Source organism: Pleurodeles waltl, chromosome 2_1 (genome assembly GCF_031143425.1).
Source record: "Pleurodeles waltl isolate 20211129_DDA chromosome 2_1, aPleWal1.hap1.20221129, whole genome shotgun sequence".
Lineage (NCBI taxonomy): Eukaryota > Metazoa > Chordata > Amphibia > Caudata > Salamandridae > Pleurodeles > Pleurodeles waltl.
The window spans coordinates 539,813,252-539,827,988 of NC_090438.1; the positions used below are offsets into that span (position 1 = coordinate 539,813,252).

General features: G+C 40.8%; 1 protein-coding gene across 1 annotated transcript in view; it reads left to right on the plus strand.

Annotated features, from left to right (window-relative positions):
- The window catches only part of GLB1 (galactosidase beta 1), a 193,322-nt gene that overhangs the window by 15,727 nt on the left and 162,858 nt on the right, over positions 1 to 14,737 (plus strand). Inside the window, exons 2-4 of the mRNA XM_069214293.1 lie at positions 3,143 to 3,312; positions 6,419 to 6,569; positions 10,521 to 10,581. Coding sequence (XP_069070394.1) covers positions 3,143 to 3,312; positions 6,419 to 6,569; positions 10,521 to 10,581 — 382 coding nt within the window. The remainder of the gene's footprint in view (positions 1 to 3,142; positions 3,313 to 6,418; positions 6,570 to 10,520; positions 10,582 to 14,737) is intronic.

Genomic DNA, 14,737 nt, shown 5'->3' on the forward strand with positions numbered 1-14,737 from the left:
TTCTTTTTTTTACACTAGCCCCAGGGAAGTTGTGGCCCCCGGGGCTGGAGCCTCCCATACAATGTGAGCAATACCCCAGGGAGGTGGTGGTCCCTGGGACTACAGGTGAGGGGGGCGTGCACCCCCGCACACAATTTGAGCAATGCCCCGTGAAGGTGGCAGTCCTTGGGATTGTGGGTGGGCCGCATGGCCTCCTGCACACAAATTCAGCATTGCCCTCGGGAGGTGGCGGTCCCAGGGGCTGTGGGTGGGCTGGGCAACCCCTGCTTTATATTAATTTAAAGCCCCGGGGAGGTGGTGGTCCCCAGGGCTGCAGAGGGGGGCAAGTTGCCCCCCATTTAATTTTTTTTAAAGCCCCAGGCAGGTAGTGGTTCCCCGGGCTGTGGGGGAATTGGAGGCCCCCCTGCTTTAAAAATGTAAATGCCCCTGGGACCAGGCACACCTAGGTGCTTCAGAGAAACAAGCGCCAGAGCCTGCAAATTTGCAACAACAATTTTTAATTAGTTTTTTTAAATGCATGTTTTTAGAAAATATTAGATCACACTTTTCTGTGGTGAATAGGACATTAAGGTTTTACATCATGTATCCTACAATTTGTTTAACTCAACACAGGAATACTTTTCTTCTTTGGATATTTATAAATAAAGTTTGTAATTTAATGTTTTTATATATATTTTTTATATGTTATTATGATCAGCCCTGAGGAAGTCCTTTCAAGGATGAAACACCTGTCCGCTGAGCTTTTTCAGGAGGAACCAACTACAATACATCTATGAACTCTGATCAAAACAACTGTACTTGTATTTAGAAAGTAACAACAACAAATCCACCAAACGACTGGATTTGCAATCCATTTAGGAATAACTAATGTAGCTCGGAATGAGGATATGATGTGTTATTTTTCCTGTACTGTTGGGTTCTAGTAACAGGATATGTACCACATACCGGAATGTCTGTGGTGGTTTTATGTAGCAGCGTGTTTGGACTATTCCAGTAATTAAAATGTAGCATTTATTGTGGTGTAATAATTAATGCATAAACGGACAGGAATTAGGAAGGAAACAAAGATATTTAAATATTGTGTGCTCCGCTGTTATGTTTTTTTTCTATGAATAACTGGCCTGGGAGTATTCTAAGTCCCAGTCTTATACATCTTGGCAACAGGTGTGTCACAGTGTTAGAGAACCACTGTTGGCCTCTTAGTATAACACTCAATTTGTGAGGAATATGCAACTGAGAAACCACTGTTGCCTCTTCAGGCCTCGAAAAATCTACTCGCCCACTCTCTATGGTGAGTCAAATCTGACCAGGTCGAGCTAAATTTGGAACCTCCTCGCCCTTTCTGGCAAGTTGACACAGAACAGGTGCACTGCTCACTTTGAAAGTGAAGAAGCAATAAAATGCCTTTAAATCTTCTTTTTATCTTGTCACATGTGCTCTGTGTTCAGAAAAAGAGGTCAGAAGTCAGTTGACTTCTCTAACTGCAGAGTTCAAGGATTTTCTAAAGTGAATTGTCTACCTTCCATACAAAGAGTGTGAAATGAGAGGCTGCAGGGTGTCTGATTTTTCCTAACACACAACATTTAAATAACTAAGTCAACTGTACAAACATTTCAAAATATATTTCAGTAGTTGTGAAAGCTCATATTTTGTACTTCTGTGGGATGAAAAAAATATTTTAATAAGAGAAAAATGAGTTACAACACTTTGCTTCGTGATATGCAAATTGTAAATATTTTCTGAATGTTTTCACAGATAACTTTTAATACAGTATATAGTTTTGTCAGTAAAGTTGCAAGTTAATGGGGAAGGTTTTGGCCCTTTCAGTGGGGAATTTTACTGTCTGTAAAGGACAGTGTGCTACCACATCATGGTTTAGTAATGTATTTATTAAAAGTGAGTGTTTAAGCATGAACTGAGAAACACGCCTGCCCCAGCCCTGATGGCAATGCCAGTAAACTAAGAGGTGAGTCAGTGATCACGTGCACCCTATATGTAGGCTAGATTCTTATTATACATGGAGCAAACATTTAGTCTGTTTAAGCAAACAAAATAGTTTTTTGTACAGCAGAAATGCTGAACTCACATATTTGAAGGTGCACTCGTATGTGGGAATGAATAAAAAGGCAGCTTTGCAAAATAAAATATTTGCCTAGGGTTACACATTTAAAGACCAGTTTACGGGTCAAGTAAATTTTAGTTAGGTCGAGTAGATTGTTCGAATTACTCCACTGCAGATCTAGTAACATGTTTATGATTTTTTAAAACCTGCTTTTGTTTGTTTTAAGACATAGTTTACATGTTAGGTCAATTCTTAAGGCTACTCTGTCCTATTCACTAAGAGGGTGTGAGTAACAGCATTTCACGTGATCAAATGTACCCTACCACCTGAAATTATATGGGCTTTAGTGCCAAGGCTGGTAAGCCAGTCTTTTATTCTCAATTTGCTCTTTTTATAGGTCCCTTTTTGGGTCCTTCCTTTTTTTTTGTTCTTTCTTAAGAGCGCCTGTTGTTACCCAAACAGTGATCGTGCTAGTTCATCTAGGATTTGTTCTGTTCAAAGTGTTTACATTTTATACTGCTTCAAGTCAGCCTCCACTTTTTTGAGGCAGCATGTCGGCCATCTTGAATCAGTACAACAGTGATGCACTATGCACAACACGGTTCTAAGATGGCCAATCGGTGCAGTGTTTACTGACCACCCTCTACAATGTTTGCACTTTTAATTATTTCAAGCACATGTCTGCCACCTTATGTGGCAGTCTTTTTTTCAACTTGTAATCTTTTAATTTATTACGTATATGCTTGTTGAGGTTGTCTGTGTGTTTTATTGTGGACTGAAGAGTGAGTGGATTAATGGATGCATGAGTGCAAGAGTGGGAGACTGAGTGCATGTGTGAAGAGGCACTTTTGGTTGTAAGTCAAGCTTAATTGTAATGGATATAATGTTGCTCTAGAGCCTTTATAGATCCTAATGAGTTTCAGAAGGTTTGTTTTGAAGGTACAAGCTTTAAGTCCTACAGGAGATTAATGTGGTCTCTACACTCTTTGGTTGATTACAATCTCCCACTGAGTGCAACTCTTGGCAGCATTAGCAGTATTGTAAATTTGCAGCCTATAAAATGATTTTACTTCTACCCAGGGTACGTCACAGAGAACATTTGAAATTGACTATGACCACAACTGCTTCCGCAAGGATGGGAAACCATTTCGGTACATCTCGGGAAGCCTCCACTATTCCCGTGTGCCATCGTTCTATTGGAAAGACCGTCTTTTAAAAATGAAAATGGCAGGCTTGGATGCAGTGCAAACGTAAGTACTTTTAACAGTGGTCACAGTGGCATTATGTTAATGTTATATGACTGTGTATTAAAGATATGCAACAAACCTAGACCCTCAACTTATTAGTAAATGTAACCTTTTAAAACCTTATGTTTTCTACACAGCTTTAAACATGACAAACTGATTGATGTTGACAAAGAAACCAGCCATGTGACATTTATGTCATATTTACATACGGCTGCATAATGCCAAACTCTGATAGTCAAGATATTGGGTTTGGTGGAGATGTCTTTCAAATGGAAACCCAAAAAGACAAGAAGTCAATACAGGTTCACATGAAAAGTAAACCTAGAGAGACTGCTGCTGAATCAGGCTTGGCCTTCGGACTACACTGGGATGGGCAACCATTTGTCTACATCTTGGATAGTCTCCAATACTCTTGTGTGCTATCATTGTACAGAAAAGACTGTCTTTTAAAAATGAAAATGCATAATTTACTGTAGGAATGTGTGAATATGAGGACCCTTTAAGGACGATGCTTTCTTTATAAACGATAATTACGTTCTTATGTACTCGACCCTCAGTTAGCAATTGTGTCATTGAATATTTAGGGGTAAATGTGCCATGAACTTGATACTCATTTTAAGAGGTAATTTTTTTTCAAATAAAGTAGTTTGCCTCCAAAAAACCTTGGGCTTATCACCTTTAATTTTGCATGACCATATATCCCATTCAGCCGAGAAAGTAAAGTACAGGAAAAAAGTCAGACATCTTGCGGGTTAACCATGTTATTACTGCTGAAGCATTTTCATCCTTCAGAGGAAACAGTGCCCTTTGAGGTTGATGTTTTTTTGGACCCTGCATAGAGTGTTGTAGATCAATTAGGAAAAATTCAATAGAAACCCCCATTACCAATGTGGCCACGGAAGGAAAATACCAACCAGGAATAGAATTAAGGGATTTATTACAAACTTAGTCATGTAGACAATGCGGAAGACCATGTTATAAAGATACATAATCACCAAGGGTTGCCCAAGGTGACAAAAGAAATTAAAGCGAACTAACATTAACAAAACTAAGCATTCAAGGAGAATAATACATATCAAAAGAAACACCTGCGATATAGAAATTAAGTGCTGTTCAGGATTAGCAATCATCCCTCAATTTAATTTAACACAGTTATAACTTAGCTGATCACGGGGTAAACCCTACAGATGGCCAAATCAAGGAAATACATATGTGGGGCAGAACACAAGCAGGTAAAAGACAAAAAAATACAAAAAGGGCAAAAATAATTTGGAAAAAAGAATAATCTCTGACTGATCAACGAAGGTGGGCAAAAGATAGGTAAAAAGGGAAAAAGTCAGCATGTCAGAAGCTCATTGAGAGGCTCCTGAAGGGGAATGGAAAATATTTCTAGGTCTCAAAGGGGCATCTCATAGGGGCAAAGGCTGAAAGGAAGATACCTCTCCATAGGGTACAGCATTCAGGGATTTTTCAATATCAAAAGTTGAGAAACACAGCAGATCTGTGAAGAGCTGACCAAAGTCCAACTGGTCATCGATATATAAATGTTCATAAAGCATTCTGATTCACCAAAAGTATCAGTCCATTTTACTTTGAAGGGGGATCATCCGATAGAAATCAATCACACAACTCCAATGTGCAACACATATTCATGTCTAGACCATAGGGCCTATAACTAAAAGCTAGTCTTCTCATTGGGAACAAAGTCTGAAAGAAAGCTCATGTAAAGGAATGAATCAGCATTTCCTGCACAGTCACGAAATGCAAACTTAACAGTTCTCACTTAGGCAAACGCAAGAAGATTACAGCAATAAATTAAATGAATATGCTTTTAATAAAACACATATAGTAAGCAAACGTATGAATTCAGCTTTATTAATATTTCATTGATATGTGTAATAATACATTCACTTTAAAGAGGGAAAACTTTGTTTATGCATTTCATTAGATATAACAGAAAAGTATATTTCTTTTATTTTTGCCTGCATCTCTAATTCATTAATCATTACAAATTCAATATTATTTCGATACATTGCTAGTCTAGAGTCTAAATTACATCATAATATCAGTTTTATACTTCTAACACGTGATTTAATTCAAATACCACCTATGTCGAACTCTACTGTGTAAACGAATGCACAATAATAAACATGTCTTCGATTTTTTTACATTCAAAACATTAGTGCTTAGATTAACATAAGATATAAACTGTCACATAGTTTAAGGGATGTATGAGCTAGAGCCAGGAAAATCCGACAAAGCAAAGAGCTGAGTTCAATCTGGCTAGATTCTGAAGCTGGGATGGGTCTGCCTGTACAGCATGTGGCCATTGCCCAGGACTTGTCACCAATTTGATAATGAAGCACATATGGAATAATGATGCTGCTTTCTGACCGTACAATCTAAAGGGCTACCACAGGCAGTGTTCCACTTTCAGATGTTTCATATGGGATGTTTTCTAGGAGGTTAGCTGATTTGAGCAGGAGCTCCTATAAAATACATTTGCCTGAAGCCATTCTTGTGCAGATGCTGCCTCCTCTTTAATCCTTTATTTCTTGACACGTCATTTTCCGAAGCTAGAGATGTTTAATGACTCTTGTATCTAATCCTTGACCTGTACTTTTTGCCATTGCCCATTCCTATTCTACTCTTAATTAACCTATGGCCCTGTGTTGGACTCTTTTAAACCATCTGGAGTGCTCACATCTTGCATGTGGAGTAAGGGTTTGTGAGCATCAAAGCACAATTATTATTTGGCCAGTCTGGCCCGCATTCTAAGTAGTACTGGAATACTGGTGCAGTATTCACAGAAATGGAATTACAGATACTCCTCAGTGCAGGAAAACCATGGTATTCCTGGTTCCACTCAAAGGGGTCACTGAGACATGGTAAGTTACCAGGGAAATCAGTATTTCTAAACCAAATTTCGTGGTTGATTGTCCATTAGTGGGTAGCAAGCTCCCTGAATTTTTTGCGGCAGTTTTTAGCTGGTGAAATGTCCAGTTGTGGAACTAAAAAAAATATGTTTGTTCTTTACAAGGTCCTTGGTGTTTACTATTAGCATTTGGTTGTAAACTATGTGTGTGTGTGTTTTTTTCTTTTTTTACAGATATGTTCCATGGAACTTCCATGAGCCTGTACCTGGAAATTATCAATTCACTGGAGACCAAGATATAGAAGCCTTTCTGAGACTGGCAAATGAGCTTGGTTTGCTAATTGTCTTAAGGGCTGGACCCTATATCTGTGCAGAATGGGACATGGTACGTTGCCATTTAGTAATAAGACTTTTTGACTACTATTCTTCATTCATGTAAACTTTATCTCTTGAAATTGTTAAAATTATAGCAACTGGACACTTATGGCTGAATTTGCAAAAGGTTGCCAAAAATCATCTGAAATTTACTTGTGGTATTACAGTTACTTTTGGACAACATTTGTCACTTGTCTGAACTTATAAAGGAATCTTAGAAGTACTCATAGGAAACTGTAGCAGTAGTTTTCCAGGGGTACCTTGATGGAAAAAAGTATGCATGCTGAATTTTGACTTGATTAAAAACTAACAGGGGGCAGTATGACTTAAAATGCAGTTACAAAAAATGTAACTTTTGGGGATTTTTTTTATTTGTCAGCATGAAATAAAAAATTACCTATAAAGAAACCTCATCCTTAACACTCCCATTACATTTGAGGTTTCGGTTTCTGTCCTTCCCATTCGTGTCTGAGAAGTGCATGTAGTTCTATCTTTGACAAGCGTATATTTGCTTGCGTTTTCAGGTTGGGAAGCCACCTGTAAGGGGTATGTGAATATCTTAAAACCTATATGTTTTTAGGGTTGATTTAGTTAACTAGAGCTTAATGTCCAAAACCCTGCACCTAAATTTAAATTTACAAATGTGGAAATTATATCATCTAGGAAGGGACAAGTCAAGTTCTTAAAGTCCATGTATTGTGTAAAAACAAAAATGCATACGCCACACTCCTTCATCAATTGACAATTTCTGCTTTGATGTCCCTTTATTGTTTGTTCATTACTGAAACAACACAAATGGCACTTGTTCTATCATTCACTCATTGCTGATATTATTTTTGTCTATGTCTTTGTCTATGTCTAATTTGGCTATTCATACAATGCTCTTTAAAGCAGCTCTTCTGCCAGCCCTTTGCTATTGTATTCTTTGGTACAAGGTGTGCCTATAGCAGAAGTGCACTATACAAAAACATGAAATATTACTTAACCTACTGTTATTTATGTACAAAGTGCAGCGTAATCAGTTGTACAGTTGAGCTTAAAATCTTTTAGGGTGTTGCTTTTTCCTAAGTGTACGAATTTTGATGCATGGTTATTAGCTTCTAGTAATAAGACCTTTGTCGCTACAAGGCTCCTGGTATTTCCCCAGATACTAAGATCACTGAAATTCAGAAAAATTACCCAGTAATTTCTATTTGGTTATTCAGTTCAACTCATTTTGAAAGGTATTCAGCCAGATGTGGCTAATCCTGAAAACACTTTGTGATGCAATTGAACCTGCACTGAGAGTGAAAATGAGGGATTGATCATCCAAGGGCTTTGTTGCATTCGGCATTCGCTTACCTGCATCACAAATCCAGACTCTCCAATGAAACAAGAGTACTTCCTTTAAACACTGGTCTTTGGTTGTTTTGAGTTTTTTCTTGAAAGCTTTGAAGCAAATGTTGGGTATCTCACAATACTAATTTGCACACACATTTAGTGCCTGTGCCTTGATTTTTGTAGAGTACTGCTCTATTGCTCTTCTTTCAGAATAAATACTGCTTTTGCTTTTTTGTCTGTCCAGGCATGTTGTTGGTTTCTTTGTAGGTTTCTCCTGCACAGCGCTTGTGCTGTGCTTGTGATATCTATTGTTAAATAATCCTTAAAAGGGGCTTACACCCTGCCCTCTTGCATTTCATTGGCTCCTGTGCTTGCCACTTACTTTTCCTCCGTGTCTATTGGCTGTAGTGTACTATTTCATGTTGTTCCTTGTGTGTTTCTTTCATCAGTCTTCCGATGCCCAACTACTGTTTTCATCCGCTTTGAAAACCTTGTGATCCCAAACTCTTGACTGGAATGTGTTGAAGTGCTTAACATGCTCAACATGAGCACCAGTTACGTTACACATGGGCACATTCAGCAGGGCCTCACTCAGTGGCGGCCTGTCCTTTAGGGTGGAGGGGCCACGCCCCCCCACCTTTTGCCCCCCATGAAGAGTGTCTGTCAGGCTGAACAAAGGTCAGCCTGACAGACACTCTTCATGTTCAGGTCAGGCAGCCAGGAGCAGAACATGCGCGATTTGCGCAGACTCCTGGCTGCCTGAGCTGAACTTTGCTGGGCTGAGGAGATCACAGCTCCTATGGGCGTGACCTCCTCAGCCCAGCAAAGGTGCCTCTAGGCCCTCCCCTGGGTGATGAGGAAAGTGTCACCAATTGACCCTCTCCCTGGGCCCTTCAGTTTAAGCCCTGAAGTGCCCAGGGCGAGTGTCAATCAGTGACACTTCGTCACAGAGTGGGGTGGGGTCAGCAGTCTCCCTGACCCCATCCCACTCTGTGATGAGGCTGCGACTGCTGCCTTCCCTCATTGGCTGACCTAGGGTCAGCCAATGAGGGAAGGCAGCAGTCTCAACCCTCCTAGGACCTGGAGGCCGAAGTTAAGTGTGTGTGTGTGTGTGTGTGTGTGTGTGTGTGATGTTTCAAATTGAATGTTTGGTGCGTGCGAGCATGTTTGAAGGGTATGAGTGTTGTTAATGGATGCGCGTGCGTGCGTGCGTGTCTGTGTGTGAAAGAATAAGAGTGTGTGTGTGTGTGTGTGCCCCCTCCCTCCTAAGGCTGCCGGCCGCCACTGGTCCCACTCGAGTGCATCGGAGGCCTGTGCTTGTTTAGATTGCAATGCGCACTCACCAGTCCCCCCGGGGCCGAATCAGGGGTCCACTTGAGTGCATCAGAGACTGGTGCTTGTTTTTAATGTTAATCCAACACTCCATTAGAGCGCTCATGTTGGCAGGCCTCTATACTCCTCGTCGTCCCTCCCGCCCTTGTTGCTAGCTCTTGTTCCTCCCACCCGGGCCTCATTCAGAAAACCTGCACTCTGAGGAAAACAGAACAACCTGAGTCCAGAGTATACGCATTTCGGAAGGTATATATTTCTCACTGGAGATCTCTGATGAATGTTTTCTTATGTGATAGACCCCAGTAGTAACATTTGCCACAGCAGCATGAAAACTGACTTGTTTCAGAGAATATTACGGTGGATGAATAAATCGCATTGATATCTTGCACTTGCCATTTGGAAATGACCACACAGTGTTTAGAGCGAGTGTGAACCAGAAGAGGTCACTGTTGCACTTGGAAGGGAGGGGTGCTGCAGGGCAATTTCCATTTCAAAGCTGAACCAAGAGCAGCTCTGCTACACGATTGGCAGAGACTTATGGCTGGTTATGGTGCGCTACAGATGCGATTTCCAAAATGTAAGCATTCCACCACTTTGGGCTGATCTCAGGATCCATGTCTAAGGAAATGTATAAGGATGTAATGCATTTCTTTTATTTAAAGTAGTTTCCTGTTGAAAAACTATGTCACCAGGAATAGCCTGGCAATGTTATTCACTTTCACCACTGAGAGTCGTTGTGTGATCCTGGACAAACCACTTTTATTCTCCCCATCTGTGGGAAGGGTTTTCAGAATTCACTAAATTGCTGTTACTGTGTGCCGTGGGTTTGTTAGATCGTTCTTGCTCGAAGTTAACTTTGCGAACAAAGAGGGCCATTACCTGTCACTTTTCTTTCTGTATGCAGTGTTAAATACCTCATCCTAGCAATGAATATTTTAGGAATTGTCTGTAATATGCCAGTTCCTGAGAGCCTCTCAATGTGGTGCCATGGAATTCACAACTTCACATTGCCCTCCAGTTCCCTATATATTCTAGACAGTGGCTAAATCTGGCTTACACAACATCACCTGAAGATACATGACTGCTTAATATAACCACCAGACACTGCACAACATTCTACCTTTGTCAAAAAAACAAGTCCTAACACTATTACGGAGTTTCTTTAACTTTTATATTGCACAACTTCTCACCAGCTTGAAACTTACCAAAAATATATTATTAATCACATTTACCAGTGCTTGTTTTGATTGAATTCACGTGTCAAGCCTTTATGATGCCACTGACTGCTATACTTAAATTTTGTTTGTAGGGCGGTCTACCTGCTTGGTTATTAGAAAAGGAAACCATATCTCTTCGGTCCTCTGATCCAGGTAATAGAATGATCGTACTCAACTAATTACTAAAAAATGGAATGCATCTACTTCCATCCTTTATTGGACATAGTACATACTCTTCCTCCCTAAAATTATACCATGCGGCTAGAAGACGTTCTGTGCTTGTAGAAGCATTTGATACCAAATCCTGCAACCTCACAGTGAATAAATAAAGTGAGACCCTTCTGTGGTCCTACAGTAAATCCTGTTTTCTTTTAATATCTCCCACATGGTCTCTATGGGGCATGGAGGGGCTCACTCTCTGTTTCTTACTGACATCTAGTGCCAATAGACTATTACCTTTCCATAAAATTTTTTAAAAAAGGGTATCACAAAACCATTGGCAAAGTCATATAGTTATAATGATCACAGACAGCAGATTATTTTGCGCAGTTCCATTTATTTGTTAATGTTACAAAAGAATTTGTCATATTGCAGTGTTGAAAATGTTGCCAGAATCCCACTAAAATCCCGTTTTACGCTTCTGAAGCACTTTGCCTGGTTTGTACTTTGATATTACTTACAAAACTCTATAAGCATAATCAAAGTATTTTTTTAAATCCTCATTAAAATTATAATTACAATGGATGAAACTTTTCTTTCCCAACCAGTTTCATAAGGCACAGTCTTCAAAGCCTCTTACATAGAGGTAATTGTGTACACAGCAACCAGACATGCTCTATGGTCCAGCAGCATCCAGGGCATGGCAAAAATTGCCCCTCCTATAAGCCCAAGCTGCACTCTCCTACACTCCAGCTGTCGCAAGCCGCCCGTCTTGGAAAATATATCTTTATGAAACCCATAATATATCTTGATGAAAATTCAACTGACAGCTGTAAGCTGTTCAGATCTCTTAAAATGTCATCGTGCATTTTTCAGTGGGCACTATTTCCTATTACTTTTTAAATGCACAGGCTTGATTTGAACCACTATATGGATTAAATACCTTGGGTGTGGAGGATGATTCTTCTATCAAACATTGACATAGCCAGTATTTGTGTCAAGTTTTGCAAGGTTGTTTTATCTAATTCGGGTGCTTTAACTGGGTAGTCTTATTAGGGTGAGCCTTGCACACTATCAGTAAATGCGAGAAACCTCAATCTCTTTTCCAAAGGACTGCTATCCTTGTAATGCTTTTATAACTCTATTCAGTAAGGCAACCACACTTTGAATAGGACAGATCATCCATGATAGTGAACCTTAAACCTGGTAGTATCAACACTTCTTAACAGGGCTCGAATACTTGTACTGGATAAACTCTTCCAAGGAGAGTTGCCATACCTCAAATCGGACAGAACTAGCACTTCTCAGCAGACCTGTAGGAGTACTGTATGGGCGCGTATTTGAAGGGCCTTTATGCAATAAACTGGGCAGAACCTCCACTTCACAGCAATTCCAGCTCTTCCAGGCAGGAATCTCATCCTTAAATTGGAAAGTTCAAGAACATGTAAGCAGGATTGCTATACTTTCAGGGAGGCAGTACCAACACCCTACACCAGTGTCACTTTAACTTGAATAGCACAGGACTGGCACCGTCAGAAAGGATGAATGATTTGTAATCGAACGGTATCACAACTTCTCGGCATGGACTCTACTTTTAAACTGACAGTGTAAGACTTTCTCAGCACAGATTATATATTCTTCATGTAACAGTTTCTGAATTTCTCTGCAGAGGTGTTACTCTTTAAATCTGACAGTTCTAGAGCATTTGAGTAGAGTTGCTATAATCTGAATAGCTGATTACGGCTATTTGCAGGATTATCAGCACACACAGCAGAAGTGCAAACTTTAATTTACTCGCAAGTCAGCTACAGTACAGGGAGCAGTGATACTTGTGTGAGCTGCAGCGCTAACAGTACAGACCGCAGAAGAACAGTACATGTCAAAATGCAAATAACCATTTAATTCAATAAAACATTCCTTTATTTAGTATTCCTTTCAATATCTGTGTTTAAATACCCTAAGCAGCTTTACAAAGATGCAAATAAAGAATGTACCATGTAATAGCCCTGTTTATATGTTATCTCCCTGTTTAATAAAGGTGAAAATGTAATAAACTGCATTATTTGTCTCCTATCTCCGAAGAGAATAAAAACAAATCCTTGCTGATGCATCTTTGTGAGAATAATGAGATCGCAGAATGGTGGTCCTCGATTCCCATTAGACGCCTCAGCTTTCACTATCTGGGCATTTATATAGTCCAAAAACTGGGCTTTACATAGAGCCTCAACCTCACGCCCACCTCAACAACATGAAAAGAAACCTCCAGCAGTGAGCTTCTCTGCCACTGAATATACTTGGTAGGGCAGCCCTTTAAAATGATGCTGCTCCCTTGTTTCCGCTATGTATTCTAACATTTTCCATTGATGATTCTTGTGGCATGGCTTGGTACACTAACTTCTGTGATCTGCTCCTTCCTTTGGGAGGGTCAATAGCCCCACATCAAAATGGTCAAATGCTGCTTCTCGGCATATGACGGGGGATGGACATGGCTAAAATGCAGCTCTACTTACTACAAGGCATTACATCTCATGGTTATTAATGACTGGTTATGTGGAGGATGGAATAATCCAGCATATCAAGCGGAACTTTTTCTCCTGGGCATCGATAAAGTAATGGGACTGCTCTATGGCAACATCATCACTCAAGACATCCCTCAGGTTACCAAAGTGGTTCTCCTGCTTTGGAGATGATGTTGCATTCTCTGGGATGGCACCGTACACTTACTCAGCAGACCCTGTCACGGCGGGGACGACTTCTCTACCGTATGCTACATAGAGATTTATTAAATATCACAGGATAGGAATAACAACACTGGGGAACTTTTGGCTCTGGGTCCATTTGCGCTCTTTTTAGAACCACCAGACCCACTCCCATTTGTCCTGGACCCAATTCCATAGATCCTTACAACTCAGACATGCCCTATCCAGTCATTACATTCCGTCAACGGACATGCCTGAAAGTAACCTCTTTGAAGCCAGGCTACTGATGAGGGATCTCGGAAACGGGGACATCATCCAGCTTTATTGTACACTGGTGATGAATTTCCCTGATTGCTTGATGCCCCTTAGACAGAAGACAGGAGGGCTGGTTAGGGCCTCTGGCGACACAGACTGGTGTGATGCCCCCCAGGTACTGGTGAAATTGGTCTTCCTCTGTATGATTAAACTAAACTACCAACATGCCACCTACCACACAGTCTGCCGTCTGTGGAAAGCAGAACAAATCTCAAATCCCAAATGCATCTGTTGTCCCCACTCTGGCACTGATTTCTCCCATATGGTTTGGCTTTGTCCTAAAATTGAGAGTTGCTGACATAAGATTGGGGCATCCTCTCCCAGACACTGTAGCGCCTATCAACCTGCCACCTCAAATCACCGTGTTGGAATCCCGGAGGTTATCAGCGGTGACTGAGGGGAGACAGTCTTGGTGGGAGTAGCCAGTCTGAGATATGGCTCAGTGGTGGAGGTCTCCTGCCATCCTTTCCCATGCTCCACAAGAGGCAGAGGGGGGCAGACTGGTGTGCTCAACAGGAGGAACCCATCTACAGGGCCAGAGGATGTTCTCAGAAACACACTAGAATATGGGACAAATTGTAAGGATACTTTGGATTGGGTCTAGGTAATTTGAACACTTGATTGTGTCCGTTTTCACTCTGCTGTTGCAGGGTGCTGGATTGTCCTGTAACAGCATAAAAACAGTAAAAAAAATAAAATGTATACAAAAAACTGCATTATTTGTTGTAGTTCAGGTTGTCTCTCTGGGGACCAACCATTTGCTGGATGTGTCACTTGTAGCACTAATATGCAAATTGGCCAATCAAATTTTTATTGACTCAAACATTAATTGAAGTGACTGACGCTGCCCTCCATTCTGCCCTCTGTTCCTAAATGCTGCCCACACCCTCTCTATGCCCAGAACATGTAACTGTCATTTCCGTGCTCCGCGTGCCCCTACCCTGACCGCTATTTTCGATCACAATCGATGCAAGAATAGGAGCTTGAAAAGATAAACAGGCAGGATGAAATGATTGGCAGTCACCACTGTGCCTCTGCCACAGGAAGTTAAATGACAACAAAAGCAGTTTTCTCTCACAGCGAGTGATGGAAAGACTTTTGTTTCAGCTCCAGGCGCCCTAAGTGACTTCCCAGCT